General features: G+C 32.8%; 2 protein-coding genes and 1 long non-coding RNA gene across 3 annotated transcripts; 1 reads left to right on the forward strand and 2 right to left on the reverse strand.

The window, feature by feature from the left end:
- Positions 1–205: 205 nt before the first annotated feature.
- On the reverse strand, positions 206–4,149 carry LOC120575842 (GATA transcription factor 28). The gene is made up of 5 exons (XM_039833861.1): positions 3,675–4,149; positions 2,866–3,033; positions 1,373–1,504; positions 1,090–1,195; positions 206–612 (listed from the first exon to the last, which is right to left on the reverse strand). The coding sequence occupies exons 2-5, from the start codon at positions 3,030–3,032 to the stop codon at positions 586–588; spliced, it is 432 nt and encodes a 143-aa protein (XP_039689795.1). The 5' UTR covers position 3,033; positions 3,675–4,149; the 3' UTR covers positions 206–585.
- Positions 4,150–7,809: 3,660 nt separating this feature from the next.
- On the forward strand, positions 7,810–12,125 carry LOC25491237 (KH domain-containing protein HEN4). Its single transcript, XM_013599120.3, has 7 exons — positions 7,810–8,363; positions 9,494–9,880; positions 10,445–10,693; positions 10,827–11,222; positions 11,351–11,424; positions 11,539–11,653; positions 11,734–12,125. Exons 1-7 carry the CDS (start codon positions 7,911–7,913, stop codon positions 11,875–11,877), a joined length of 1,818 nt encoding a protein of 605 aa, XP_013454574.1. The 5' UTR covers positions 7,810–7,910; the 3' UTR covers positions 11,878–12,125.
- An 84-nt stretch (positions 12,126–12,209) lies between these two features.
- On the reverse strand, positions 12,210–14,218 carry LOC112421184 (uncharacterized). The gene is made up of 5 exons (XR_005645965.1): positions 13,902–14,218; positions 13,686–13,822; positions 13,267–13,357; positions 12,633–12,701; positions 12,210–12,539 (listed from the first exon to the last, which is right to left on the reverse strand). It is a non-coding gene; the product is annotated as an uncharacterized lncRNA (long non-coding RNA).
- Between the last annotated feature and the right edge of the window lie 11,596 nt (positions 14,219–25,814).

Genomic DNA, 25,814 nt, shown 5'->3' on the forward strand with positions numbered 1-25,814 from the left:
AAGGAAAATGCTCGAAAGAAGATTCAAGGGAAATGCTACCTTCTATTGTTGAGTTGCTGAAGTTCAACATATTGGTTGAGTAATGACATAATTTCAATTTTTTGTTTACTTTGTTCTAGTAAAAATAGTCTCATCTTTAACATATTGCAGTAAATGGTTCAATTATTTTGTGCTACATAATCTTATAGAAAGAGGATCAATTCAGTGCTACAGAAATTGTTTCATAACCATGGCATAAACTTATGTTTATGGTATTCTGTGTCATCATCGTCAAAACAATTATAAAAAAGAGGATCAATTCATAACCTTAATTCTTGTTCGAATTGTTACAGCTTGCAAACACATAACATAAACTTTCATTCAATCAACACTAGAATTATGTAACATATAACTTACATAACTCACAACAAATTACATTGAATTGTAAAAATCCAAGACATCATCAAAGCCATCCATCATGAGTAAGTTCTTATTTTCCCTCTCCAACTTCATTGGATGGAATTGTATTTATTCCATTAACAACGTCAAATTCATCATCCCAACCAACAACTTATGCATATAACCTTAGGTTGTACGGCCAGTCTTCTAGTACCTCCCATTTTTCCTGCAAATCTGTAAAGAAGGCATGAAACATAAGCCCAATCAATAGTTACGAACAGAAATCGTTAACATTAGCCATACGATTCAGTAGAAGATGAAGCAGAAACGCGATGACGATGAAGCAAAAAATGTGAAGATGCATAAACAGGGTTTGAAGTAGAGATGAGAAGAAACAATGAAGGAGAAGATGAATGATCGAACCTAAACCAAGAGGAAGAATAAGAATGCCAGGTGGAATTAATAAAAACATAAAATAATGATATATTCCAAATCAGTATGCCACTTTAACACATTCATAATGACAGATAAATGAGGGGAAAAAAGTGGAGAAATGAAATCTAAATTTTTTATTTTATACAGACCAAAACCGAATTGGCTCAATATTACAGGGACCAAAATCATGATTAACCCGTGGTAATTGTATGGAGCAACATTGGAAAAACAAAAGGATAACAATTGACATGAATAATTAACATAGTTCCCATTTACCTTATTTGCCCACATAAGTCCACAAGCATTGCAGAGGGTTCTTGGCCCTTCAGGTCCACGCCGCATCATTGGCGTGCACTTCTCACTGATGTTACATTGCCTACAACTGATATGAGTTGAAAGAAAGACCATTTATCAAATAATATAAAGAACAATTTCAGTATAGGTTGAAATCTTTCCAAATAAGACTTTATTTTCAAGCTATCAAATCAAATATAATATATAGATTAGAATACTCATTCAGTTATTCTTCCCTTGTTCAAAAATAAACCAGTCTGCTTACACATTATCTTGCTGTTGGGATCCATCGTTGTCTGCCATCAAACCTTCACTTGTTCCGCAATTCATTTCAGCCGATGCAGACTCATCATTCTTGGACTTGGCAGATGTAAATCGGCCTTTATTTCTTTGCATCCTAAAGAAGTTACTTGTATATGTTAGCAAGTGTTGCACATAAAACAAAATAATGTCGGTCAGAACATGGATTTATACATACAAAAGTACACACAGACATCATCAACTCAGCATATAAACTTGACAGGTAGCATATATTCACTACATATAGACTATTACACTGCTTTAAGAAAGGCAGAGCTAGAAGATTATCATTAAGTACGGTGTTAAGACAGAACTCCATTTGAGTGTTAGGGTCTGTTAACTTTCGAGGTTTCCTGTTTTCATTTCTACTTCAACTAATAAATACAACAGAATATAGATTCAATATTTCCCTCGCCATTCTCGTTTATTTCATAAAACAGATCTAGCATTTTTAGAAGCTTTGAAAATGTCAAAACACTTTTTCATTGTTTCTGAAAATGCGTTCGTTGACTTCTTTCTAGTTTGTTTTCTATCTTCTCTCTTCACATATGTTTGCTACATAAGTTTCCATTTCCTTGTTAGGAATTTAAAATTAGCACAAATTTTAGAACATAAAATCTAAATGTTTTCAGAAAGAAAACAAGCCCAATGTATCTATCAAAATCACCACTTTAAATTTGTGAAGTTATATCATTCTTTATGGCATAAGGAAATTTATAGATGCAATATATCAGTTAAGCTTTAGATGGTCTCGTCAGCGAAAAAAGATCCAAGTCCTCGACTAATATGAACGGAAATTGAAACAACCTATAGTTCATTGATTTTGAATGAACCAGAAATTTCCCCAAAAGAAACACTGAGTCTGAGTCTCCTTTTAAATCTATGATTGCAGACTGGTCAATGAACTGCCACTATGGACTCGTTTGGATTGAATTATTTTTGAGCTTATGAAAAATAACTTATGCAAATAATTAAGCTTTTATGTACGAAAATTGTATCTTCATAAGCTGTTTTTTTCATAAACTACCATGAGAAGCTTATGAATCATGCATAAAAACTTATTTATTTGCATAAGTTTTTTTGCATAAGCTCAAAAATAAGCCAATCCAAATGGGTCAGTGTTCTGTTAGGATTGGCTTAATTGAGCTTATCTACTAGCATAAATTTTGTGATTCTGTTTGGGAGAATATATGAAAACAACTTATGACAATATTCATAAATTATTTTCAACTTATTTTCATAAAATCTCCAATATAACTTATAACATATACAAAAATAAATGTAAGCAGGAAACATTGAAAGTAAACAATGTTAGGGAATATTTGTTTGCTTTTCAACTATAAAAATAGCTTATGCAAGTTTATACATAAACACTCGTGCTATAAGATGTTTATCCAAACAAGCCAGTGAACATACTGATTTGATTTCAACACAAGCAAATATTCCCTCGAAACATACCTTAATGCTACCTCTCTACGAACATTATACCGAACTCTCTTGTTTTGAACACCATTTTGAAAACCATCTGCAGATTCTTCACTCTTTACCTCGCAACTCATTTCAGCCGATGCAGACTCGTCAAGGTTGGACTTGGTAGATGTAAATCGGCCTCTACTTCTTTGCATCCTAAAGAAGTTAGGTGTATTTGTTAGCAAGTGTTGCACAGATAATAAATAATGTTGGTCAGAACATAGATTTATACATATAAAAGTACGCAACATCAGCAGATAAACTTGAGAGGTATCATATATTCACTACATATAGATTATTACACTGCTTTAAGAAAGGCAGAGCTAGAAGATTATCATTACATACGTGTTAAGACAGAACTCCACTCGAGGTTTCCTGTTTTCATTTGTACTTCAACTAATAAATATAACAGAATATAGATACAATACTTCCCTCATCATTTTTGTTTACAATTTCTTAAAACAGATCTAGCATTTTTAGAAGCTTTGAAAATGTCAAAACACTTCTTCATTGTTTCTGAAAATGCGTTCTTCCTAGTTTGTTTTCTATCTTCTCTCTATCACATATGTTTGCTACATAAATCTGTTCTATCAAAGATTCATTGAAAAAAGATTTTTGTTATCAATCTGTAGTATAAAAAAAAAAAAGACTTTTTTTATCAGTAGCATCAGAACTAAAAAAGATTCATCTACAAAAAAAAATTTACATCTCTAGAAATAAAACAAAATCACATCCAATTTCATATTTGTATTGTTGTTGTTGCATGTAATGGAAACAAAATATGTAAAGAACTTGACCTTGATGAAGACAACAGCCCAGTTTTAAGTGTTTGTGTAAAAATTCTGACCCAGATCGGGATGAAAACACGTAAGCTCTTTCCCGGGGCGGTGGTTGCAAGCTCCGGCGTGGTGGTCACCGGCGAAGGTTGTCCGTTCCTGATATTTTTAAATGGGTTTTGTAGAGAAGATGGAGGAGACTCTTTTTATGGTGATGGATTTTCAAAAGCTTGTACGTGGATGTCAAGATCTAGCCGAAAAGATGGTCGTAGGGAAATTTAAAATCATCTTTGACTTGAAATAAATTTGATAGAGTATAATTACAGATGAAAAGGAGAGGATGAAGATGGTGGAGCAATGTAACGACCGCCGGAGACACACTGAGGGAGGGAGGAGGCGGCGGCTAGGGTTTGTTTGAGAATGAGAGAGTTTTCCAGATTTCTTTGGTGAAGAGAGAGAAAATTAACTTTGAAATAAATATGGTGTGTGTGGAATAAAGTTAAATGACAAAAATAGGTGGCATCTAGCATGCAAAAGTGCATATTCTTGTGTATGGTGCAAAAATGAGTTTTTTACCATTGATTTATTATTAAACTATTCAATGGTTAAGATTAAAGAAGGGCTACTTGAATAGCAGGTTTTTTGTTATAATTTGGTATTTTCAACAAGAGTATTTCACAATAAACAATTGCAATTCTTTATTTTTAGAAAAATAAAAACTTAGGAATCAATCTTTATCACTTTTTGCACAAACCAACTACAAAAGAAAATCCAAATGAAAGATAGGATTGCATTTTTTTCTTCTTTTCTCTACCCGCCACCTCTCTCTTTCCATTGTTCTTCTTCTTACTATTATTCTTTGATTTATCTACCTTACCGTCAATATCGATGTTTCCGTCTCCGTTCTCAACTCCGGTTGTGAAGTTTAGATAGTGTTATGTACAACATCGATTTGTGAGGTTGATCCTAGTATTTTCTTGTTGTTGTTGAGGTGGATTTATTTGAACGATGAAAGAAAATAAAAAAATCAGATCTAGTTTTGTTTTTTTTTTTTTTTGAGCAAAGATCTAGTTTTTTCTTCTCAAATCCAGATCTGGTTTATTATCAAAAAATTAACAAAAATATATCCAAGTCAATCCTGAGAATATTCAGCTATCGTGGTTCTTTGAAATTTTGCAATGATGTTTTTGGATGTTTTCCAATTTATGTTTTAATAAATAATTTACTCATTTAATTAAATAATATGATTGTATACAATAATAATGTTTTAATTTGTTTAAAGACGTAAATTGTTAGAAATTTTGCAACGAAGCTTTCTGGATTTGAGTTTAAGCTTCAATATCGATGAAGAATAGAGCACGATCTGGTGTTAAATTGATAAATTAACGGGGCTAATCATTTGGGTCATAACATAATAAATGATATAATAAATAGCTGGTGGTATATTTGATATTTCTAACAATAATATTTAACTTTGGTAAAAAAAAAAAACAATACTACTCCCTTCATCCTTCAATAAATGACGTAGTTGACTATGACACACATACCAATGCATATGTTTTATCTTTGATATCTTCAATTCTCTACTAAAAAAAATTATAAAAATTTTATATTTTAAAAATACTCATCGAGACGAATCCAACAACATCTTACATGATATTATTTATATTTGTGAATTAGTATAAAAGTATGTCAAAGTATGTCAAGTCAATAATGTATATTGTCAACTGGATCATTTATTAAGGGACAGAGGGAGTAATATTTAACTTGGTGGATATATTTAAATATTTATAACATTACCTAGAAAACCTGTGACGGTTGAAAAAAGAGTAGCAAGAACTGTTTGCAAATATTAGATTGCGACAGTCTTTCTTGAACGATGCAAATCCAGTGGTGCAAAATTGCAAAATTTAGTAAGGGTTTGTCTAACACGTGCAATATTACACATGTTAAAGTAATTAAAAGTAGTACTCCCTTTGTCCCGCAATAAACGACCTATTTGAAAATTTGCAATTTTGACCTATCTTACTTTGACCATATTTTTCTACTAATATACATAGATAAATAATAGGCTTAATTGCACTTTTGAACCCCTATCTTTCCAAAAGTTGCGGTTATGGACCCCTAACTAATTTAAATACAAAACAGCCCCCCTATGTTTTGATTCTTTGGCAGTTTTGGACCCCCAGTCCATTAGTGAGGTGCCACGTGACCCCCTAAATAATACACGTGGCACCTCGCTAATGGATTGGGGGTCCAAAACTGCCAAAGAATCAAAACATAGGGGGCTGTTTTGTATTTAAATTAGTTAGGGGGTCATAACCGCAACTTTTGAAAAGATAGGGGTCCTAAAGTGCAATTTAGCCTAAATAATATCATATAAAATGTCGTTAGATTCATCTCAATAAGTATTTTTAAAATATCAAATTTTCATGGTTTTTTCTAACATATTATTCAAGATATTTAAGCTCAAAATTATGCATTGGAATGCGTAATGGAGTCAACTGTGTCATGTATTAAGGGATGGAGGGAGTAATTTGTTATTGAAAACATCAATTATTTATTAAAATGTTATATATTTAATATTAAATGTACAAGTTTCAAGATAAATTTACCATTTTAAATTTCTTAACATGTGCAAATTGCACCTGATAGAAAAACTCATTTAGTAATATGATTCTGCCAAAAAATAATTAAAGTTAAATTAAATTATTTTAGTTAATATTCAATTCGTTAAATTTACTCGAAAAAGAAAATCATTCCCTTATTATTTATTTTTTTTAAAAAATCACACCCTTTTATTAGTTAATATTCTCGTTTCACATAATAAATAACAGTAAGTCTAACGTATTTGCATTTACATTTCACGTAAACAAATTTTTCTATAATAATATTATATTATTGTTTTTATTAAAAAAATATCAACTTCAGCGACGAGAACAAGGCTAGGGCACAAACGAAGACAAATATAATTAATTGGATGAACTATCCCCTCAGAACCGCAACAAATATAATCAACTTAAGAACTAGTTTACTCCGGGTACCTAAATGTGGCTATAATCTGAACGGCAACAAGTACAGTCAATCTGACCGTTCAAAATGATCTTTTTAGACCTAAAAGGATATAAGAACCGGAATTGCTCAGATCGGGTTCCCGGAGGTATGCCGATTGGATGAACTATCCCCCCATAAACTAGTCAACTTAGGAAGTAGTTTACTCCGGGGACCTAAACGTGGCTTGAATCTGAACGGCAACAAGTACAATCAATCTGACCGTTCAAAATGACCTTCCTAGACCTAAAAGGATATAGGAACCAGAATTCCTCAGATCGGGTTCCCGGAGGTAAGCCGATCGGATGAACTATCCCCTCAGAAACTAATTAACTAAGGAACTAATTTACTCCGGGGACCTAAATGTAGCTAAAATTTGAACGGCAACAAGGAAAACCAATCAGACCGTTTAAAACGACCTTAGTAGACTAAGAAGGATACATGAACTGGAATTTCTCAGATCGGATTCCCGGAGGTTAGTCGATCGAACGAACTATCCACTCAGAAACTAGTCAACTCAGGAACTTTACTCCTATGGGGGCTGAAACGTGGCTAGAATCTAAATGATGACAAGGAAAACCAATCAGACCGTTCAAAATGACCTTAGTAGAACAATAAGGATACAAGAACTGAAATTTCTCAGATCGGATTCGCGGAGGTTAGTCGATCGGACGAACTATCCCCTAAAAAACTAGTCAACTTAGGAACTACACTCTTCCGGGGATTGAAACATGGTTAGAATTTTAACGGCAACAAATACAATCAATTAGACCGTGACCTTAATAGACCATTAAAGATTTATGAAATGGAATTTCTCAGATCGAATTCTCGAAAATATGTCGATCTTACAAACTATCCCCTCTGAATTTCGTGTTCGTACTTCGTTCTTAATCTTCTTTGGTCTTATTCAACATTTGAATTATTTATATAGAAGGGAAATATTTAGTTGTACACAACCCCAAATAAAAAAAATTATGTCACACGCCCACACAACAATGATAATAAAATTAAAAATAAAATAAAATTAGTGTGGTGCAAGCTTATCACATCTGGGAACAACAATTCTCAAAACAAAAAAGATAAAAATTTGATGTAATTAACACTGTGTACTTTGTAACTAAACTAATCGTGAGAAGTGTCTGCGTTCGTTTGAGTTGGAAGTGTAACTAAGCAAGTAGTTTACACTGACATCATACAACGTGCGTGATGTCAAACAACAACAAGCGACGCTATCATGTTCCTCCGACACAACCCGACACCGTTTTCCGCATTCTCTGTCCCGCCGCTAAATCCGATTCTCTACTCTCCCTCTCCGGTGACGGCGTCAAGATTCTAATTGACGACTTCGCCGGAGATGTCACTTCCTCCGATGAGCGTATCGTTGTTATTATCTCCGCCGCGGCCGAGGAATCCGCTGCACAGCTTGCTTTGATTAGGGTTTTTGAGAGAATAGTGGAGAAAGATAATAATGAGGAGAATAATAAGAAATCGAATTCTTCGGTTGGGTGTAGATTGTTAGCTCCTAGTTATCAGGTTGGGTGTGTGCTTGGTAGAGGTGGTAAGATTGTTGAAAAGATTAGGCAAGAAAGTGGTGCTCAGGTTAGGATTTTGCCTAAAGATCATTCTCCTATTCCTCCTCCTGGTGATGAGTTCATTCAGGTATTATTCTCTTCTTTTCTCTTCTTTTTAAGCTAATATATATTATTAATTGGATGTTGCATTGGATGTGTTGTTAGACCTGACACGATAGAATTAGAATGGACAACATTAGAGAGAGAGTTGGGATAACACCTACCGTAGAAAACATGATAGAAACTCGGCTTAGGTGGTTTGGGCACGTAGAGAGAAAACCTGTAGATTTTGTAGTAAGGACAGTAGATTAGATAGAGTGTAGTTAAATTACTAGAGGTATAGGAAGACTTGGGAAATTTGCAAGAGAAACCATCAAAAAAGATTTAGAGATTAATGAGTTGGTTAGGAACATGGTATATGATGATAAAACATTATGACTTTGTTTGATCCATGTAGCCGACCTCACTTAGTGGGATAAGGCAAGGCTTGGTTGTTGCTGTTGTTGATGGGATGGAGTGTTGGGTAGTAATGAACTCAATGTAGCATACATAAGATTAATGTTGCATTGAGTTGAATGAGAGGAAATACTAGACAAGATAGGATTGGGCATGATATTATTAGTGAGAGAGATGGTGTAGCACCTATTGTAGAAAAGAGGGTTCAATTTGGATTAGATGTGAGAAAGCATCTAAGCCAAAATTGATCCCTCTTTGGCTTAGATGGGTAGTAAAAACCAACACGAGAATAATCTCAATGTAGCAGATACTAGAATCTTGCTGAATTAGTGGAAATATTAGACATGATAGTATTGAGAATGATATTACTTATTGTAACAAAAGAATGGTATTACTAAAGAGAATCAACATAGTGCCTATTGTAGAAATGAGGGCTAAGTTTTGACTTAGGTGGCTTGGGCATACGGGGATGAGATTTGTTAATTCTGTAGTAAAGAGGGTAGATTAGATTGGAGAGAAGTCCAGTTGCTAAAGATACGGGAAGGCTAAGAAAAATCACATGTAAAAATATGAAGAAAAATTTGGAGGCTGATAGTTTGGCTATCGACATCATTGATGATATAACATTATGATGTCGTTTGATCTATTTAGCCAACACAACATAGTGGACTAAGATTTGGTTGTTGTTGTAAATTGTAGCGGTCTTACTCTATTTTTTGCTGAGCCATGGGAAACTAATGTTGAGGTTTATGGTGTATTCAGATAACCGGAAATTTTAACGCAGTAAAGAAAGCACTTCTCGCAGTTTCAAGCTGTCTTCAGGATAATGTAGGCAATTCTGGTGGTTTTAAATCGTCTGGCGGTGCTCAAGTTGAACCTTATCCTCAACGGGGTCCTCATCCTCCTGATCATCATTCCAGAGGTTATTCTTCTTTTCCGGGTTCTGAGAACGCTAGACCTGCTCATAGAATGTTTGTGGAAGAGGAAGTTGTCTATAAGATGCTGTGTCAGCAAGATAAAGTTGGTAGTCTTATTGGGAAAGGTGGTTCTGTGGTGCGGGCTTTACAAAACGAAACTGGTGCATCTATACAAATAGTTGATGCTGGACCCGATTCAGATGAGCGTGTGGTCGTCATCTCTGCGCTAGAGGTATGAGAACTGCTTAAACGTCTTTGATAATTAGTTATCTATTAATCTGCACCTTAACCGTACTTTTGTACATAGGATAAGGATATCATTTTGCATGAAGAGGCCAGTAACTTTGCTAGGTTTTGTGTGTAATGTTTCTTTTTAATTTTGTTTCATTAGCGTTAAATTGTTCCAGCTCTTTGGCATTATGTCTCAGAAAGGTGTGCAGTCTGTCACTTTGAATGATTGTTGATACTATTGATAGCTGGCTCTCCGGTGTTAAATTATTCTGGGGATCATTGTTAAAAAAATCTAAAATATGATTGTTCTTTTGTCATAATCAAACAGGCAACGTTTGTCTGATTTTTGTGGCTGGGGTCCATCATCAGATTGTTTACTCTCTGAGTTGCTGTTGAGTTATTCTAATCATGGTAACTTTTCTGTGTTGATAGTTTTCATTACGAGCATGTTGGCATCTGTTGGGAGAGTTGTAGAAGACTAAAAGAAAATATTATAAAATCTGACATACAATGTATATGATATTTGTTAAGGAAACTGAACTAAAGATGATATAAAATTTTGCAGAATTCTGACCAAAAGCATTCTCCTGCTCAAGATGCTGTTATTCGCGTTCATGGTCGACTTACAGAGATTGGATTTGAGCATAGTAATGCAGTTGTTGCTAGGCTCCTTGTGCGTTCACCACAGGTAGGGTGCCTCTTGGGCAAGGGAGGTCATGTTATCTCAGAAATGCGAAGAGTCACTGGTGCCAATATACGTATCTTTTCGAAGGAACAAATTAAGTACATTTCTCACAACGAAGAAGTTGTACAGGTAATTTGCGCTTTACACATTTGCAATGTTAAATGTATACGGCTTTGATGCGATATAAATCAAAACTTGATGGTAGTTGATTAAATTGTTATGTGGTTGTTAAGAGTTTGTTATTTTGCTTTAAATTTGCCAGGTTATCGGGACCTTACAATCTGTGCAAGATGCTTTGTTTCACATAACCAGCAGAATTCGAGAAACTATTATCCCAATGAAGAACACTCCTCCAAATTTTGGTGCACCACCACCCGTGCCACCGTTCCCCGATACACCCCCTCCTCCTTTATATAGGCCAAGAAATCACATGTTACCTTCTGGACATCCTCCTCCTCATGGGATTGACCATCCAGCTGGTCCCCCTATGCCTCCTCCACCTCCTCATGGAATTGACCATCTAACTGGTCCCCCAATGCCTGTTGATCATCAGCATGCATTTTCACATGGTATGGGTCGCGGTCCGCCAAACATGGATCGAGTTCCTTATCCTCGTGGTTATGAAGGACCCAATTCTCCAAGATCACGGAATCCTCAGGTCAGCTTTACTTTTAGTTATATATAGTCCAATCATTTTTCTTAAGAGACAAAGCAAAAATTTACCTTCTTGTGCCTGCCGTTTGTGCATTCAAGAACGTGTTACAATTCTTTAGGTTTGTGTTTCAGGCAGTTAACAGAGGAAATCCAGGGGCAACAGCTGATACTTTTAATTTGACTTCAAGAAATGGGAATCCTGGAATGTAAGTTTAGGACTTTTAAAGTGACCATATATTTTATACAAGTTGTTAGGTGCTTCAACATACGTCAAAATTGCTTTACCTGATATTTTATGTTGATATGTCTGTTATTTCCAGGACTGGAAACTCATTACAGAATCCAAATAACTCACCCGTTGAGATTACCATCCCTCATATGTATTTAATCCATGTGTACGGGGAGAACAACAGCACCCTAAATCAAATTCGCCAGGTCTGTTTAAACCTGATTATCGATCAATTTCTTATCGGCTTTTTACAGTGTTTTGACTTTTAGAGTTTTCTGATCCTCAGATCTCTGGTGCAAACGTGGTTATTCATGATCCAATACCTGGGGCAACAGAAGGACTGGTGATTGTATCTGGAACACAAGATCAAATTCACTCTGCTCAATGCCTAATTCAAGGTTTTATTTTTTGCGGACTGACTGCACCTTAGTCTCCAGTTTTAGTTTAAGGTCTTAAAATTGTTGTATCATCATGAGAAGTTAGAGATGCTTGTATTAGGGATGTCTTGCCATTGTGTGAATTGAACTTTTAGTTGACATAGAGTGCAATAGTCGTCATGTTTTTGTTGCTAGTTTTGATCATTCCATACGTAAAATTTGGATGATAATCCATCTAAGTTTCTGTGTTAAAGAACTGAGAAGGTTATGTAAAAATCACTCCATTTCCTTAAAAAAAAAATCTCTATAAAGTTGGCTTAAACCTTTCCTGTCATTCTCTTCTGAATTTTTGAGTTGTTTCATTATTTAAACAAAAAAGAACAAATTTCTCAAAATGCTGCATCATCTGCAGCCGCCGACAGTGTATATAAAACTGTATACAAGAGTGCAAAGGAGATGTTTGGCCACTCAATCAAAATCTCCAAAAGAACTAGCAGTGTAATATGTAAAATCAAGTACATAATGATCATCTAATCAATTTCACCAAAAAGGTGTATAACTACCTCTCCTATACCTTCTCATCAAGGGGAAGGCGCTCTCTACCATGTCCCTTGTTTCATGGAATCGCCTTCCATCGGAACCAAAATGTAAAGGTCTGTCATGAGGGTTCAGCGGCATCTCTAAGCACTATCTGATTGGCCTCTAAATTATTATTCTGAGAATAGAAAAATTGAATATGTGAAGATCTAAGTTCTTATGTTGGGAAGAGAAACATCAAAATGAATTTAATGAATGCATGATTTTCAACCTCATTCTTGTTTAATGGAGAAGTTTGTGCCGGCAAGGTTGCTGCCCTTGATAAGTCCCTAAGCGCTCCCTGTGGTTCAAAAAATGAAAACATATAAACAAATAAATCAAAAAGAAGGCACAGTTGTTTGTTGAAAGGCACAATGTAGTATCTACCATTCGAGGATAAAAGCCAAATCTGAATCAAGTTGAATGGATCTGTTTACGATGAATTTGTATACATGTAAATTAATAAATAAGTATCAAAATGGAAGGAAATAAACCACATTCCACAGCCATGGAAGTTTTCGATTATTTTTCAGACATTAATCAATAATTTTATATAGCAACATAGGATAAACAAAAAGATAGCAATTGACATGAGTCCACAAGCATTGCAGAGGGTTCTTGGCCCTTCAGGTCCACGCCGCATCATTGGCGTGCACTTCTCACTGATGCCACAATGCATGCCTACAACTAACATAAGTTGAAAGGAAGACCATTTATCAAATTACATAAAAGACAGTTTCAGTATAGGTTGAAATCTTTCCAAATAAGGCTTTATCTTCAAGCCATCAAGTCAACCATAATATACAGATTAGAGTACTAATTCAGTTTTTCTACCCTCTTGTTCAAAATTGAGGGAGTCAACTTACACAGTATCTTGCTGTTGGGATCCATTATTGTCTGCCGTCAAACCTTCACTTGACTCATCAGGATGTAAATTGGCCTTTATTTCTTTGCATCCTAAATAAGTTATTTGTATCTGTTAGCAAGTGTTGCAAATATAGCAAAATAACGTTGTCGGTCATGACGTGGATTTAGGCATATAAAAGTAAGCAGACATCAGGAACTCAGCATATAAACTTGACAGATATCATGTATTCACTACAACTATACTATTGCACAGCTTTAAGAAAGCCAGAGCCAGAAGATTATCAAGGAACTTGCCACTATGTCCTGTTTTCCACCCTTTCACTGGTATCGGCAACCAAAAGCATTTACGAATATAATTCAACGCAGACAAATATTCGAAACAAGTTCAATCTAAAAATAATGTTAGTAAGAACCATACCTCAATGCTACTACTTCTTTACGAACAGTATAACGAATTTTTTTGTCAAAATTTCGTTCCTTCCGCTTTTCATGAAATCTAATCAACGAAGCTAATCTCTGAGGGACGCTAAATTTTTCTGGCGTACCAATAAATCCCTAATAAAATGTTTCATGAGCCAGATATTTGACCAGCAAAAACTATCAATCAAACTCCAACCAAATAATGTAGTAATACCTGGTTATTTTCGTCCGGAGAAATTGGCATGGAAGGTAAGGTTGGAGGTACTTCACGCCCTCCCAATAACAGTAGTACAGATTGAACCTAGCAATGATACCTAAGATTATTACCCTATGCAGGGAATAGTCCATAACATGATTAACAATGGATCAAATCATTAATTATCTTAGATCATTTATAACACACGCCTCAAGGCACGTTAAACTGCATGCATACTATTTATGATAAAATAAGAGGGTTTATATATAGGGTTAATAGGTCTTTATCCCTGTAATATAGGTCATTTCTAGTTTCCCCCCTGTAAAATATTTTTGTTTTGATTTATCCCTTAATAGGCCAAACAAAAACCAATTTTATTTTATTTTTTCAAGAATTTTTCGTTTTTGTTTGGCCTATTAGGGGGGTAAATTAAAACAAAAATATTTTACAGGGGATAAATCAAAATAAAAATTTTACAGGAAAAAACCGGAAATAACCTATATGACATCCATCTCATTCCCATTGCTCATATGGTGCAACCCATGATGTTCATATGGCATATGTATAGGATGTTGTCCATCACTGACCTGCATCCCCGAATCAACACCATGAATACCATCCATGTACTGGAAGAGCCAAAATTACCTAACAAAGTGACATAAAAGATTATTAATGGCCGCCAAAGAAAATCAACAACAAAAATAACATAAAAGAACATAAAATGAAGGCGTGTTCGTGTTTTGATGTTCCGATATGTGTCAGTGTCACACACCAACACATGTGATTATATTCAATTAATTACTTTTCTCAAATTTTTACTCGTGTCCGTGTTTGTGCTTCATCATAGTATCATAACGAAGGTAAATGGATAAAATTTCATTCAAATTAAAGTACATTTCTAGAGATAATCAGAAATAAACTTAAATGAAATGAAAAACATTTGAGTGAAATTCAATCATTTGAATCAGAAAAAATAATAAGAAAAACAAAAACATGCATGAATAAAAAGAAGACATGTTTGTTTAAGGAGAAAGAACCAACGGATTGAAGATTGTAACTTGATCTGCACAAATCACAATCATAACAAAGAAGCATGTGATGGCACGTGATGTTGAGGTGAGTAAGTGAAGATGGAAAAAGAAGAAGAAGATGAAGATTGAGTAAGGGGCAATAGAACGACAAGGAATGAGATCAGAGATAGACAGAGACATGCAAAGCCTTTGTTTGTTCCCACAAATATTTCATCATTCTATATTTTTTTATCATTAGATAGATAAAATTATTATATTTTATTTAATTTAATAGTAAAATTTGTTGATCCAATCATATAAAAAACATTGTGTAAAGTGCAAGATATATTTTGTTTAGATTTTGACTTCAATTTTATTTTTAATCTTTACTTTTAATTATAAACTACTTTTTCCATTATTCATTAAAGTTTAATGTATATTTTAATTTTAAACTTAACCTATGTATTCAATTATTCATTGTCACATGCAAAGTTGTTAAATCACCGAGTTAACTTTGGTCCATGAATGAGAAAAGAGTAGTCATTTTAGTCCATGAATGCAGAGAAATTACAAAGCAGTCCTTGAATGTATATTTGTTAGTCAATATTAGGGACTAAAGTGACTAACGAAGTCTACATTCCGGAACTAAATTGACTAACGGGGTTTGCATTCAGGAACTAAAGTGACTAACAAAGTCTACATTCAGCGACTAAATTGACTAACAGAGTCTGCATTCAGGGGACTAAATTGATGAACAAAATCTACATTCAGGGAATATTTTACAATTTATCTGCATTCAGGGCCTAAAATGATGATTTCTTTCCTATTCAGGGACTAAAGTAACTAATCTCCTTTTAATATAATAAAATAAATCATCAAATTAAATTTACAATATTAGATCATATAAAAGAGTTAACTTCCCTAAAAAAAAAAAAAAGAGTCAACTTAACTCGTACTTTAACTCTCTCGTTTCTGTGCATTATCATAACATTCATAAACTTTCCATTTTATTAAAATATTACAAGTTTACGATTCTATATTTTTTGTGTGTACAAATTCTACATATTTTATTTTAAGAAACTAAAATGGAATTATATAATCAAACAACTTTACTTTCCTGACATAAGGAGTGCAAGAAAGAAGTAAAAAGATAAGTGTAATTACATCAGAAAACAAAATAAAACACCAAAAAGAATACTAAAAATTAATTGCAAACATAAAATAGGATTCAAGTCGAAAGACATGATCTCATCTCTCTCATATTTTCTTAATCAATCTTTACTTTATGTTATTTAATCAAACCAAATCTAATGCCTAGGCGAAACCAAAATAACTTTTATACATCCTATTTAATAAAGCTATTGAATTATTGAGATTAACACAGTCCTTGTTGAAACGATCTTATTTTATTACTTCGATAATATTTGGTGCACTTGCTTAAATTGTCTATCAAATACATAATATTTTTTTCCGGAGGGATATAAAATATAGTATATCATTCATTTCGTAGCAACCATTTTTTCTCGACGCCGACTCTCGGACCGAGTACCTCGAGGTTGAAAAGATAAACTCTCAATCAAGTGATCGAGAGATAAGTAACAACCATTTTCTCTGTACCCTCATTTTTTAACTTTTTTATTTCATTTAAAATGAAAATAAATTAAAATGTTGTTATTTGATCATTAAAAAAAGATGGATCAAGCGTACTTTGGATAAATACAATAGAGACACGAGTAAATTACTATATTTACAATAACCTAACTTTGGAATATATAATATAATATCAATTTTGTTTTTTAATAATATTTTTCTATATAAAAGTTTCCTAAAAATATTTTATGTATTTTAAATTTTTTATTTCAATTAAAATGAAAACAAAATATTTTTTTTTACTCAAAATGAAAATAGAGATTTTTTTGCAAGAAAAAAGAGAAGAAAATAAAGATGAATCAAGTGTAATTTGGATGAATATGAGAGACACTTGTAAGTTAATACATTTACAAATCCTTTCCTTATAATATAATATTTATTTTGTAACAACCATTTCTATATAAAAATTAAAAATTTCCAAAATTATTATATATGTAAATATATATATTTAAATGAAAACAAAAAAATAAATGATGTAATTTTTTTTTTTTATAATAGATCATGTAAATTTAGATGCATAGGAGAGAGACATTTTTAAATTACTATATTTTCAATAACCTTACTTTATACTATATACAATAAATTTCCAAAATAAAATAAAATTATATACTAAGAAAATATATAATTTTTTTAAGGCAATAACCTTACTTTATACTATATACAATAATATATTTTATTTTAATAGATAGGTGGTGTCATTTTAATGAAGTATTATTACTCAAAAAAATGTTCATGAAATATCAGTTTAGTGGTAAAAGATTAATTTTATAATTTCAAGAGACAAAGTGTGTGTTGCTTCAAAAAAAGAGACAAAGTGTAAAATTGTTAATCATCGTCAGCGTTTTTTCTTTTTTAATATCATCAGTTTTTTTTTTTTTGAAGGATTAATATCATCATTGTAATAATTTTCTCTTTTCGGAGTTTCAAAAATTAAAAACAATAATTGGTTCCATGAAGTACTAATCGTTTCTTAAAAAAAAAAATAAAAAAAAAAGTATACGTCGTGCCAAACACTATCAATTTTATCAAATTACCTACCTTCAATAAGTTTCCAAAAAGAGAAAAAATATGTGGCATAAGTTTGACCATATCATTATTCATTGATAACAATTTCCTTCAAAAACAAATTTCTTTTCCTTAAAAAAAAATTTATATAAAAATTTCCTAAAACAAATTTCTTTATTTTAATCATTAATATTATATTGAGAATTAACAGTGGTAATTTTTGTGTGCAAACGTGACAAAGAGTCTTATATAAAGGCCATGAGTACATGTGTTCATTTCAATTCAACCTCTCCATATATTTTTGTGATAGTAACAATGAGTATGTGTTTTTTTTTTTTTACTCTTCTGCTTTTTTCTTTTTCTTGTTTTATGATTTCTCTTTCTACTGCTCTAAACAATGGCTTTAGTGTTGAACTCATCCACCGTGACTCTTCAAAATCACCACTCTACCAACCTACACAAAATAAATACCAACGTGTGTCAATGCCATGCATCGTTCCATTGATCGTGTCGATCATTTCTACTAACATTCCCTTACTAACAAACCTAAATCCACTGTGATCCCCGCTAAAGGTGAGTTTCTTATGACCTATTCAGTCGGTACCCCACCATTAAAGTTATTATATGGTATTGTTGATACAGGTAGTGACATGGTTTGGCTTCAATGTAAGCCTTGTGAATCTACCTCTTGTAATAAAAAAAACTTGCGAATATACTATTAAGTATGGTGATGGATCAATATCACAAGGAGATCTTAGTTTGAAAACTCTTACATTAGATTTCACCTCTGGTTCTTCTATTTCATTTCCTAAAACAGTGATAGGTTTTGGACATAATAATACATTGTCATTTGAAGGCAAGAGCTCTGGTCTGGTTGGCCTTGGAAATGGACCCGTGTCTCTTATAAATCAATTGGGTTCATCAATTGGTGAAGCTGCTATAGTTTCTGGTCATGGAGTTGTGTCAACTCCTTTATAACATTGAAAGCATTTAGTGTTGGAAACAAAAGAGTAGAATTTTCAAAGCAATCAAATGGTAGTGTTGATGGTAACATCGTGGTTGATTCAGGTACGGCAGTGACAGTTGTACCATCTGGTATTTATCATAATTTGAAATAAGCTGTGGCAAAATCGGTTAAACTGAAGTGTGCAAAGGATCCAACTGGTGGTATTTTAAACCTTTGTTATTCATTTGCATCAAATGAATATGATTTTCCTATAATCACTGCACATTTTGAAGGTGCAGATATTAAGTTGCAATCTATTAGCACCTTTGTTCAAGTTGCCGATGGGGTTGTTTGTTTGGCTCTTGTCCCATCTCGAATCAATAAAGGCATCTTTGGGAATAAGCTGTAGACTTTGTTTACTTTACTCCTTGAATTTATAATAATAATAATAGTAATTCATTTTTTACTTCATCTCTCTTTGTTATTAAAGTTAATATACTTTGGGTTGGTCCATTATTTTTATTTGACAATATTTGAAAAGGACAATAAATATTAATTAAAATATCAAAAGTGTAGTGCTTTATTAAGACACTGCTCACTAGCCATGTATTTAACTATTAATTACTACAAATTTACATAATTCATATATAAAAGTCAACATGTTTGTTTCAACATTACTTGATATGTTCTTATATACTCTCTCCGTTCCTTTTTATTTGTCACTTTTTGACTTTTTACACAAACCAAGATACTAAATGTATTTCACTACTTTTGATACAATAACTTATGTTTTACGTATAATATCCTTAATTATTTAATATCATTTTTCACATATTTCTCTCTCTACAATAAATTACTAAGGACATTATAGGAAAAACAACATTTAGTGTTACATTGAACTTTGAAAGTGACACTTAATTAGAAACAATTTTTTTTTGTAAAAGTGACGGTTATAAAGGAACGGAGGGAGTAATGTTTAATTGTGATCCTGCACATCCCTTTATAATTTATTTTTTGAACAAGCAAAAATGAATTATATTACCACGAAGAACAAATTCTACTCCCTAGCATAAAGTTTACACAGAAGAGCAGAGCAAGAGTACAATAATGAATCGTAAAGAACAGAAAAGACAATCAACCAATCTCCAAACAAACCAGGGATTGCTACATATCGTAACCAAAAGGAAAACAAACATTTTTAGCTTTTAGCCAGCCTAAGATAGCCATTTAAACTTTATCCAGAAGTTGCATAATGGATTTAGCCTTATTGGAGAAAAACATGTTATTTCTTTCATTCCATAACACCCAAATAGTGCAAAGCCATATAAGCTGCAAAAAAAGAACGACGAGATTTAAAGACATATGAAGAGTAAGCAAACTGAGTAATATGATCCATAATATGTTGGGGATTCACTTAATGCGCTTCAATCCACGCCTTGGCATGTTTCTAAAGAGATCCAAAAATACGACAATGAATGAAAAGGTGATCTGCTGATTCAAAATTACCACAACCAGATACACACTATCGAGCCTCATTTGGAATATGATGCTAAGAGAACATGATGCTTATACTAAGAGAACATGATGCTTATACTTGGAGAAATATTTTCTTTGTCTGTTGTACTAAGAACATGATGCTCACATTTTTAATATTTTTATGGATTAAGTAGATTTTCTTTGTCCTTAAAAAAATAAAGTAGATTTTCTTTGTATTATAAGTCAAATGTCTCCCACGGTCCTTTAAGTTATATATTTGTAATAAATTGGTCCTTTTCAATTTGTTGTGTAATGATTTGGTCCTTTAAAATGTTTACACTATTACCATTTTTCATTCAACTGCATTAATATGATCGAAAAAGACAGTATAAAAAAAATAGATCGAAAACAAAAATACTTCGCCTTGATATGGAATTCAGTCTGCAAGGCAAAACAACTTTTTATTGATATTAGATAGGGATATAACATCTTAACCTTCCTCCAGCTCATTCCTTCAGCATCAAGGTTTATGAGGATGAATGTCCCTTTTTACTTCTCTATGGTCGACAATTGACAAAAGCTATCAACAAAAAAACACCAAAAGAAAAATAAAAAAAAATAAAAAAAAATGAATAAGAAAAGTGAAAGAAGAAGAAGTAGAAGAAATAACTTACCATTGATATGAGACACAAGATCATGGATTTTGACTGCCTCATACCCAAGAAAATATCACATAAATATGAGCCATAGTCTCCGATTGTTGTGTGGACGAGAAGCAAGAGCTCCATGAGGCAGCGACCCTCCTTAAGTTGGTGGAGGAATCTCCGGACCTTGAGACGGATATCCTTGAGCTACTGGTGGAGGGTTCTCTGGAGGTTGTTCGGGGGTCTTCTTCTTCATCAAAGAAATTTGGGAAGAGACCGGATCCCAAGGGATTCAAATAGAATTCACTCATTGTTTCTCTCAAAAGTAGCAAACCCTAGCTAATAACTTTTGGAAAATTGACAAAGAATTAATTAATAAATAGAAATAACAATCAAGAAGTATAGCGGCAATTATAAATATAATTCTCAGTAAAATAAAGAAGAAATGAAGAACTTATCGCTCGTTGACTGAAGCGTGCAAATATACTAGGTTTAAGAGCATTTCGCCACCACATGTCAATCACCTAATGCAGTTGGCCTCAAAGCTAGTGCATCACTTAAATATCAGTTAGTGCACAGTACAATAGTGGACAGCTAAATCACATTAATATATTACCACCGAGTGCAAAAAAACAAAGTTTAAAGGAGATAATTAAAATTATTTTCAAGTTTATTCTCATGTCCACATACCAAACACACTATAATTAATTATATGCATATTATATAGTTAATAACAACATGTATGGTCAGAAACCAATTTCTCCACAACAATTGATGAGATCAAGAGCTCATTAAGCATGTGGAAGGAAACATATAAAAAAATGAATATTTTATTTATTTTTTAATGAGATTTCTTCATATATAAATGAAACACTACTCAACTCATCATCTATTCATGGGCTTGATATGCAACATATAAACAATTTACTGAAACATCAACCAATTATATGAAGAAGATGAATAGAAACTAGTTCTTTCAATTCTCACAAAAATATTCAGATTAACAAGCTCTACACATTTTGAATACATACATTGACACAAAATAAATACTTGACACAAAATAAACATCAACCAGTTTTGAAAAGCTTATTGAAGAATTATATATGTTAACATTGACACAAAATAAATAAATACTCTACAAGAAAATAGGATTTTCATATAAATCTAGCATGCATATCAATCATGGTTCAACACATATTTTCCAAACTCACTTGTTGATTAAATGTCGCAAAACCTGTCACGTTTCTATAATTTATGCTCAATAAAATTTCAGCTATAGAAAGCTTATCTCAATTCTACACAATCAAATCAAATAAACTATTGAGAGTAAATAATATTGAAACTATTCCAAACAGGATTATGAGTGGACAAGTTAAGGATACATATATGAAACCATTCCACACGCACGTGCAAACACCAAAACTTCTAGAGATATAAATTAAGTAATCAATCAGTTGTTTGACAATAGTTTTCAGAACTCTCATGTCGAGTTCAATAGGAGGCAAGCTAATGGGGTCGTTCATGAATTAGCACAAGTAGTCCCCATCTAATGCTAGCTCCCACATCTATGATAATGCACATGCACCTTCATATATTTGGCATTTGATAGCTAATGAAATACAATGAATCTCTTCCCTAAAAAAACCAGTTTTGTTTCAAATCAAGATTGAATAATACACCTATGAATCATATTTTTCAGAGCAGTAAAATTGGAGCTACCAATTTAGCATTGGACCACGTATCATTTTTTTAACCAAGTTTATTGAAAAAAGAGTAATGGTGCTTACATTTTATGATTCAAAGGACTAATATGTTGCATAAAAAACTTAAAAAATTAATTTGTTACAAACATCTAACTTAAAAAATCACATGAGGTATTTGACGTATATTTTAACTAAATGTATACTTATTTGTTGTTTATTAAAAGTGAAATTTTTGACATCGAGGTGTAGCAATTTCTAAACCATTTACAGAATTTTAACCACGATTCCAAACGAATGCCCACAATATTTAAATTTATATTGGAACACAAGTTGTGGTTAATAAATATGATGTATATTTAAATACTTGAAAATCATATAATTTAACATAACTTGCATGATTAATAGATTCTCTATATGTATATTTGTAAATTTAAATATTGTGGACATTGACAATGAAAATGATAACTAATTGTGTTTAGTTGATGATTAATTATATTTATACAACAATTTCCTAATAACTTTTGGGATAAAAAACATGAGAGAGAGAGAGAGAGAGTGGGCGACTTAGGCACGGTGTAGGGAGGTCACGCCTCTAGTCACCAACACATAGTCAATCGCCAGACGAGAGATACATCGGAAAGGATGGGGATTTTTATGGTGAGCGAAACACTAGGGAGAGAGAGCTTTTGGTCCGTGTTGATACATCGACGTCAAAAAGCGGCTCAACTGGGATTGAGAAGACAAGACAAGTTTGTTTTATTCAAGAAAGTATTGCGACGACGACAAATTCAAGTGGAACGCTACAACAAAGTGTTCTAATGGTTCAATCGATGTCGTTTCTTTTTATTTCACAAACTTTTCGAAAACCATAACTCACTCAGAATTCAGGGAAGCATTTAATCCTTTAGGGTTTTTGTTGGATGTTTATCTTTCTCAGAAGAAGAATGAATTAGGCAACGTGCTTGGCTTTGTTTGGTTTCGTCGTCATGTTAACGACAATGCAAAGATGGTGCAAGCTCTGAACAACATCTATTTTGGGGATTACTATCTGCGTGCGAATTATGGAAAGGAAATGCATCATGTACTCCAGGTTCAGCAACTATTGTGGAAAGAAAATAATGTTGAGCAGGTGAATACCATTACCACACATACAACAACAACTCAAGATGTGAATAGCTCAAAATCATTCGCATATTATGTAGTTAAGGGAGGAGGCCAAAACTATAACAATGAAAATTTAGTGTTGCGTTATTCTTCACAAGTTGAAGATGTATAGTGGGCATGCCAAGGGTTGATAGCAGAGGTGCATGATTTTTGTGTTATCCCAACGCTGGAGCAACGTCTTCTTGACGGCAGACTTTCGTCTTTACGAATTGCACCGATGGGGGAAACATGTGTTCATGTATTAATAATGAAGCAAAATAATTCTTCAGTTATTTTTTCGTTGCGTTTGAAGATTAGCATCCACAATTTGTTAAATTAAATAGGTACTTATGGCTCCGGGTTTCAGGCGTCCCTTTGCATGCTTGGACTTCTGAATTCTTCAACAAGGTGTTGTTAGCTAAGGGTACTTTTTTGAGAATGGATCTTCACATGCATGGATAATAAAACATGTCTCGATTGCGCAAACGTATGCATGAAAACTTAATGTTCCAGGAGGAAAGTAATCATGTTGTACTTAGCAAATGAGGGGGAGATGAGGGAGCTAACAACCATTTGTACAACACTATTCGTCGAGTTACTTGTTCGACAACTAATTCTGAATGTGGCTCGATAGGAATTAGTGGTAATTTCTTGATATAGGAAGTGTCCCAAGTAAGTTTATTGTGAAGGAAAATGCACTTTCTATCGAGCCACATTCAGTAATGGTTCCTGACCCTAATTAGTTGAGATGAGTTTACAGTCTCAGTTTCTAGACAATATTTTTGTGGGCCATCCGAAAGATGATGAGGTGATTTCGTGCAATGTTTGTTTCGACAAGAAGATGCACGACCCAAGTGGTGATGGCAATATCAGCTTGCTCCTTAGACTTTCCATTTTCTGGGTATAATGTGGGGACATTTTCCATTATTAGGATTTCCCACTTATATTTTGCATATAATACACTCCTTTTGGGCGAGAAAAATTGGGGTAATTTTAGAGCTAAAGGCAAATTTTATCCTCTTTGAAATCATCTCTGGTATTAAGCTTAATTTTCATAAGAGTTTGTTGGTAGGCATTAATATGGAGGAGTTAAGGTTACTAGAAGCATATGTGGTGTTGAATTGTAAAGTTGGTCAACTTCCGTTTACTTATAGGGGCGTCCATATTGGTGGAAACTCGCGTCAATTTCCCTTTTGGTACCCTTTGTTGGACAACGTCCGTAAAATATTATCTGGTTGGAAGAGCAAAAATCTTTCATATTGGTTGGAAGAGCAAATATTTCTACTTATAATTTTAATCTATATAAATTTTTTATAAAATATTGTTTGTAATTTCACGCAAATTTCAATAAAACATCGTTGATAATATACTTGTGTTAGCACAATATATAAAGTGGAAAGACGGGCACACGAGTACTTGTCTTTTCGCTAGTTATATATAAAGAAAATAACATGTTTGGGCTCTTTTGGGATTACTTTTTTTCATTTTAAAACTGCCCTCAATTTTCAAATAGCACATGTAACAAATAGATAAAAGTAAATATAAATATTAAAATTAAAGTGTAACAAACACGATAGAAGTATATATATGTTCAATTTTTTTTTCTTCCTTTATCCTTTAAAAAGTGTAACAAACTAGAAGAGTATATTTATAGTAACTTTTGTATTATCGCAATTATACCCTTAAACAAGTTTTTCAATAATAAAGATTGTCGTTGGTGTCATTAAAAAAATAAGAATTTAGATTATATTTTGTTATATTTTGGTGTCATCGAAATAGATAAACATGGTTAATTTGATTTGTTATAATTTGAAAGAAAAAAACATTTATATTTTTACTTTTAATCAAAATCAAAATTTAATAAAAAAAATATCATTCATAATTTTTAAACGTTAACGCAATAAAAAAAAGCAGAAAGACGGGCACGTGGCTACTCGTCTGTTCGCTAGTAATATTTAATTTCAATTAGAAGGAAGAAAAAAAAAAGTTAAACTCAAGAATAAATTTGAATGACTATATAGTCAACTATCATATTTAGAATAGCTATTAAAAAAAAAAAGATTATACTTAGAATAACATTAAATTATAGACTTAATTACACTTTTGATCCAACCATTTTGACCAACTCATAAAAATGGTCCTATCTTTTTTAAATCGAACAAAATCGTCCTTAAACTTGCAAATATACTATTGACTATGGTGATGGATCAAAATCACAAGGAGATCTTAGTTTAGAAACTCTTACATTAGATTCCACCTCTGGTTCTTCTATTTCATTGCCTAAAACTGTGATAGGTTGTGGACATATAAATATAGTGTTATTTGAAGGCTAGAGCTCTGGTGTGGTTGACCTT

This window comes from Medicago truncatula, chromosome 4 (genome assembly GCF_003473485.1).
Source record: "Medicago truncatula cultivar Jemalong A17 chromosome 4, MtrunA17r5.0-ANR, whole genome shotgun sequence".
NCBI classification, from domain to species: domain Eukaryota; kingdom Viridiplantae; phylum Streptophyta; class Magnoliopsida; order Fabales; family Fabaceae; genus Medicago; species Medicago truncatula.

Bases quoted from the DNA above. Each gene is read 5' to 3' on its own strand.
- LOC25491237 (XM_013599120.3), top strand. From the start codon at position 7,911: ATGTCAAACAACAACAAGCGACGCTATCATGTTCCTCCGACACAACCC. The intron at 10,694-10,826 runs GTAATTTGCGCT...TAAATTTGCCAG, and splicing joins ACAACGAAGAAGTTGTACAG to GTTATCGGGACCTTACAATC. The intron at 11,654-11,733 runs GTCTGTTTAAAC...TCTGATCCTCAG, and splicing joins CCCTAAATCAAATTCGCCAG to ATCTCTGGTGCAAACGTGGT.
- LOC120575842 (XM_039833861.1), bottom strand. From the start codon at position 3,032: ATGCAAAGAAGTAGAGGCCGATTTACATCTACCAAGTCCAACCTTGAC. The intron at 1,196-1,372 runs GTAAGCAGACTG...AACTCATATCAG, and splicing joins TCCCAACAGCAAGATAATGT to TTGTAGGCAATGTAACATCA. The intron at 613-1,089 runs GTAAATGGGAAC...CCTTCTTTACAG, and splicing joins GACTTATGTGGGCAAATAAG to ATTTGCAGGAAAAATGGGAG.